The sequence below is a fragment of the Calcarisporiella thermophila genome (genome assembly GCF_041956535.1).
Source record: "Calcarisporiella thermophila strain CBS 279.70 unplaced genomic scaffold VTP21scaffold_63, whole genome shotgun sequence".
In the NCBI taxonomy this organism is placed as follows: domain Eukaryota; kingdom Fungi; phylum Calcarisporiellomycota; class Calcarisporiellomycetes; order Calcarisporiellales; family Calcarisporiellaceae; genus Calcarisporiella; species Calcarisporiella thermophila.
Genome location: NW_027192252.1, coordinates 1 through 5,919, shown reverse-complemented (window position 1 = coordinate 5,919; position 5,919 = coordinate 1). Strand labels below are relative to the sequence as shown.

Here is a 5,919-nt window from a genome sequence, read left to right as displayed (position 1 = left end):
ACCTCGAGATCTTGATCAACCATTAGCTATCTTCGCCAAGCCGACAAAGCGCACTCATGAGTTCCCGGAAAGCAGACTTCCTCTTCACTGTTGTCCATCTACCCTGCCGAAATGAAACTTCGATCTGAGCAAAACCGTGACTAGACCAATATTCTCTTGTTATAGTTGTCTCTGATGCCACGAGGCCTTTACTCATGACTTGGCTACAACCTCTATTTACCAATGGCCATTTCATCTCCTTCTTCTAATATTAGATATACTCCATATCTATATGATTTGGTCTACTTTCTCATCCACCAACGACCACTTCATCACCCTTTTATTAATTTACTTATTGGATTTGGCCTACTTCCTTCTCTACAAATGACCACTTCCTTCGCTTTCTCGCCCCCCGGTTCTCCCTTGAGGCTCCCCCTCTCGAGAAGGTGTGACTAGACTAGATCTCTATATTACAGTTGTCTTTGATGTCACAAAAGAAATAAAAGTATTATGGTTCGATTCCCCGATTCGGAGTAGTTTTTTGACTTTTTTATATATAAAAGTTTTATTTTTGCACTCGACAAGCATGCCAATCGATTCTCCTGATAGAGGGGAATTGATTGATACCAATTTTCCTGGGGTCCGGCTCGAAGATGGTGACGGAATCCCGATTGATGGGGATGGAGTTAGCGATCATCGTAGATCGAAACCCCCTCCTCCCCCCGTCGCTCGACGAGGCGCAGCTCTAGGACCACGGCTCGCACATCACGAGTGCTCCCCACTAGAAGGGTCATACCCGAGGTGCTCCGAGCCTCGGAAGTGGCAGTTTGGGTGCGCCATCGCGAAGCGCAAAATGAGAAGTCGAACGCGACCTCGAACGCCCTGCCAGTAGAGCACACGAGCGCGATGGAACTAGCCAACTTCTTTGGCTACAACCCGAACCTCGAGTTTAATACCCTGAGCCAGGACAAGGATAGGAGCCAGCGCGAGACAGCCAGAGAAAGTGAGCCCCCCGCCCCAGCCCTCACTGAGCTGGAAAGAAACCAGAGCAGGCGAAGGCTCATCAGGAAGGATACAGAGGAACTGACAAACACCCTCCTCTCGATGCGGGGCCCTCAAGAGGGGCCCTGAGAGAGATCTCGCAGGTCCTTGCCACCCCTCAACCCCCACCCACTCCGACCGAAGCTCAAGTGCCTATATATCTACTATTTTATATCTTTTCTTTTATATTCTTCCATATATACTCTCTCACGAGAAGAAGTGACTAAACCTGGCCAAGTTAACAACAATCTTTGATGTCACAAACTTAAAAAATAAAAACTTTATGGTTCGATTCCGCGATCAGATAAAAAATTTCTTTAAAAGCAGTTTATATCATAAGATGCAGGTATGGTTTACATTAATTATGTTCTACTTCTATTTAACTACGATCCTCTGTTATATTTTGTAGACATTTTTAGCTTCTTATTTTATAATCTTTTATATTATTCTTTTCTTATATTGCTATAAAATAAAAGTGGTAATTATACAAAAGTTAATCGGCGTCTCTTTTTTCATACAGTTTATCTCAGCACAAATTTATGATGCTTAAGGAATTACATTCGCATATGTATCGAAATGTTTCCAAATTTATTGTAAAAATAAATCACTAAATAGATTCTTTTAAATCTAAGGACAAATATAACATTTAATCATTTACAATGATCTCTTAGCCAGAACCCCCAGAATACTTCTTTCCGAAAAAGATCAACTGCAATTGATCGTAACCAGCGAGAACACCAGCACCAGCAACGGCACGAAGAATGTTAGCACCTGCACCCTTGAAAAGTGACTTGGTTCCCTCCTTTGCAATAATTTGCTGGAAGGCATGGAATGAAGACTTGTATTTCACAGCCTCGCCAGAGGTCATCATCATACGTCGACGGACAGTATCGATTGGATAAGCAGCTAGTCCTCCAGTAATAGTAACACCCCAACCAAGGAGGAATGAGGCAAGGAAATTGTCCTCGAGAGGGCCAACTAGAATGACGGGCTTCAGCGAGTCGTACATACCAAAATATAAGCCTCGGTATACGATAATGCCAAGACAGGAGAGATTGAATCCACGGTAGAGACCAAAGATACCATCGGATTTAAGAGTTTTGCGATATACATCAATAAGGCCATTGAACTGGCGCTCTCCCCCATGTTTAGCAGACTTAGCATCGTTAGCCAGGCGAGTACGAGCGTAGTCGAGTGAAAAGACGAAACTAAGTGAGACAGCACCGGCCGCACCACCAGAAGCCAAATTACCGGCAAGCCATTTCCAGTAACCATCCTTGTCTTTTTTGTAGCCAAGCATGTTCTTGAAGTAATCCTTGAATGCAAGATTGAGAGCTTGGGTGGGAAAGTAACGAATAACATTAGCAAGATTTCCTCGCCATAATGAATAGATGCCCTCCTCCTTAATCGTGCGAGAGAAGCATTCACCAATACTCTTATAGGGAGTTGAGAGACGACCCTGCTTAATCATTTCGCCCTGATTTTGGATCAAGAGTTTAACTCGCTCAATGGGAGCAGCAGCGGTCTTAGAAACAGCGGCAGAGACGCCACCCATCAAGAAGTCGACAGCAAATGACTTAGTATCCTTTTGTCCAGACATTATGAATATAGGAGTGGGGATTATTATAGAAAGGTCTATATTGTTGGTTAACTTATCAAAAGAGAATGCGATTATTGGTCGCTCAAATTATCTATACTATTGATATTTAGCATTGAAAAAGAAAGAAATGTAATTTATAAGGGGATACCGTTGGGGGATGCTCGGGAAATCAAGGAACATTTTATATACAAGTGCTGTCACAACGAAAAATTAACGATGGGTCATTGTATACATAAAAGTTAATCCACAGGGGTACAAAAAGCTTGTGACTTGTCGAGATATCCGAAAGGCCGACCTTAAATTAGGATTTAGACAGTTATTGATAAAGCTAATGTTTACGTTTTCTTTATATATATACACGAAATAGAATGAAGGGACGATAAATAGGTCAAAATCAATTGAGAACATTTCTTAGCCTTTCTAGTAAAATCTTTTGATTAATAAATATTTGCCATATATTTTATTTTACTAGAGCAAAGTATAATAGTTGAATACCAAATTGTAGGTAGGGCATTTGCTTCAATTCGTGAAACAAAAATGATTTTGAATGTTGCTAAGATACCGAGCCATATTTCTACATTGGATAGATTTAAGCTAAATGAAGCCTAAGCCTTAGCAGAGATACGAGTATTTTTCCATGGTAAAAAGTTTCAATATAGAATATTTGTGTCACATTTGATTTTGACGCTTAATAAAGTTTTCATTTATGATGATGCTTAGATAATGAATTTCTCATATGTGACTATTGGTTTTAGAGCCAATTTCCAAATTGTCCTATTTGAAATCTGATAAGATTACTAAAACTTGACAGACCCTAACTCCTCTCTACCAAAGTCAACCTTTGGCTTAGCAATTTAATTATCCTTTTAAATGGCTTTTGGTATGTATTATCAATAGGGCCAGGCAGAAACTCCAAAAGTCTTTTTGTGGTAGTGTGTACAGATATCAGATCCTTACCCTAGCAATTCGGTTTCAAAGATAATCACTAACAGGCACCAAGAAGGCGTTTTCCTTTTATTTCCCTTTCCATTCATTTGAAACGTAGAGTTTACGCTCGCATTATTCGCCACGCATGGTATATGCTTAGCCAGATGCCATCTTTTCTCATCAGCTTCTGTTTGCCGTAGTCGGTTGTGAGTATTTCTAGGCCTAACTGGTTCGGGATGTAGTGTTTCGTAAGAATATGGGTGGCTAAGTGATACCATGGCGGCGGTATGCCTTCTCTTTGTGCATTGTGGATTCTTTGGATCCAGGAGGCAAGGAAGGCTGTAAATTGGTGTTTTGGGTCAATTAATCCCAGACCAAAACCCTTTGGTTGTTCTAGGAGATTTCTCTCGATTTGCGAGCGGCACCCTCCCCAGAGGAATTGCTGGACTATCCGGGAAACTCTATCAAAGAAGTCTTGTTTAAAGGGAATGAGATAGGCTAGGTACCAGATCTTGGACAAAAGTTTAGAGTTAACAAACAAAACTTTTCCTAGGAGGGATATTGAGCGTGATTTCCAGGTTTTAACTGTTTTCTCTAACTTCTCCAACAGTTGTTCGTAGAATGACATGGGCGGAAAGATGTGCTTGGTATTGAAAGGAATCCACAGCAGAGTAAAGGTGCCTTCTTCCGGGATAAAAGGGCATGGTGGCAACAAGGATATCCTGCTCTCTGTAGTATCAGGTCCCACTAAAAAAAAAAAAATTGTGACTGCTGTTATTATTGCCCGATCAACATTAAATTTTTTTCCAAAATATTGTCATAAACTAGAGCGAGATAACTAGGGGATACTCGGGGAACATAAGTAAAACTATAGGTTTATTCAAGAACAAGGTATGTATCCTACAAGTTCCCATTAGAGTGTTCCTTTTATACTATAAGATTTAATAACTATTTAACCTGCTAACTAATAAAGCTAAGGAATACTGGGTTATAACTAGTTCCTACTTAATGTCGGAGCTTGAATATCGTATAGCTTGATATGTGACTCAAATTATGACAATATCATGTTACGGGCGAAAGGAGTTTTGTGTGGAGGGGTGTCCGGATCTTGATAAAATAAGAAAATTTATCTTTATAGTTCAGAGAATTGGTATAGAACATTAAAATAAATTGAAGGGTTTAAATAAGTCAAGAAAAGTTATACGTAAAAGTAAGAGAAATAACGAAATCGAGAGGATATTAAGGGTGTCGAAATCCTTGTTATACATGTCGTGCTATCACGTTATTTTCGTCATGATACTCGCGAATATTGCCCCTTCACCTTACGCTACACTCGTGCTACACTCTCGAGGCTTTTTTTTTTTTGATCAAATGTGCTACACTCTCGTTTTTTTTTCCTCTAAGGACGCGGGAACTTGCGTCCTGTGGTTTATTTAATATATATTACAAATGTGAGATGTGCTTTCGGACAGGGTTATTGAGTACTAGAAGAACATGGGATATAGTATAAAGAGTTCCGTGCTTGGAAATGTCGGATTAAGTATTCTTGGCTTCCTCGAAATCGAAGGTTACTTCTTGGCTGTCATCGATCCGGATCAGCGAGCTATTTCCCCATTTTTGCTTGAACCCTTCTTCGTCTTTTTTCCTCTGTGCCTGTATCCATTGTCCTTTGATTGCTATGATAAGTTCTGACAAAAAGGTACACTTGAATGCGATGTCCTCGTGTTCTTGGTTGTCCATTACAATTGCAATCCTAGTCTTATGTATACTCCACACCATGATGTCGTGTAACAACATGGAGACTTGTCGATCTTTTGCCCTGTGTCTCCTCGTGGAATCCGAAGAGTTTCTTGTACTTGTGCATGCTTGTCCAGGGCTTATCGAGGATCTTTTGATGGAGCCTGTTAAACCACCTCCACAGATCTCCAATTCTCGCACATTCAAAGAGGCTACACTTTCGTGTCTTTTTTTTTTTTGATCAATCAACGGAGATTTTTATTAGTTTCCATAGCTTACAAGAGTTTAATAATTTCAATGAAATAAGAAAGGGGGGAATAAAGGGTAAGTTAGATGTATATTGTGATCGGGTATTTGGTGAAAGGTATGAAGTAAAAGGAGGGGAGGAGGGAGAGAGCGGATAGGGAGAGAGGAAGGGTTGCTTCGTCACTCCAGTTTTAGTCTTGCTCTATCCGAACTTTCTATTACCGCCCCCTGACTGCACCATCTTCTTCGGAATAACTCTATCTCTCGTCTTTTACGTGCCTTTATCAGTTCACCTCCGATAGCCTCCTCGATGTCCATTTTGGCACGGAGGATGATTGTCTCGGGTGATGCTCGAATGCATTCGAAATGGTAGGCGATTCGGTCCCGAT

At 40.7% G+C, this 5,919-nt stretch overlaps 3 protein-coding genes across 3 annotated transcripts; 1 reads left to right on the top strand and 2 right to left on the bottom strand.

The window, feature by feature from the left end:
• Positions 1 to 222: 222 nt before the first annotated feature.
• Positions 223 to 1,110, top strand: VTP21DRAFT_10264 (uncharacterized protein; the record flags this gene model as incomplete). The annotated part of the gene is made up of 2 exons (XM_069389581.1): positions 223 to 425; positions 765 to 1,110. The coding sequence occupies 2 exons, from the start codon at positions 223 to 225 to the stop codon at positions 1,108 to 1,110; spliced, it is 549 nt and encodes a 182-aa protein (XP_069245457.1).
• A 577-nt stretch (positions 1,111 to 1,687) lies between these two features.
• On the bottom strand, positions 1,688 to 2,620 carry VTP21DRAFT_10263 (uncharacterized protein; the record flags this gene model as incomplete). Its single annotated transcript, XM_069389580.1, has 1 exon — positions 1,688 to 2,620. The coding sequence occupies one exon, from the start codon at positions 2,618 to 2,620 to the stop codon at positions 1,688 to 1,690; it is 933 nt and encodes a 310-aa protein (XP_069245456.1).
• Positions 2,621 to 3,668: 1,048 nt separating this feature from the next.
• On the bottom strand, positions 3,669 to 4,175 carry VTP21DRAFT_10262 (uncharacterized protein; the record flags this gene model as incomplete). The annotated part of the gene is made up of 1 exon (XM_069389579.1): positions 3,669 to 4,175. The coding sequence occupies one exon, from the start codon at positions 4,173 to 4,175 to the stop codon at positions 3,669 to 3,671; it is 507 nt and encodes a 168-aa protein (XP_069245455.1).
• Positions 4,176 to 5,919: the final 1,744 nt, after the last annotated feature.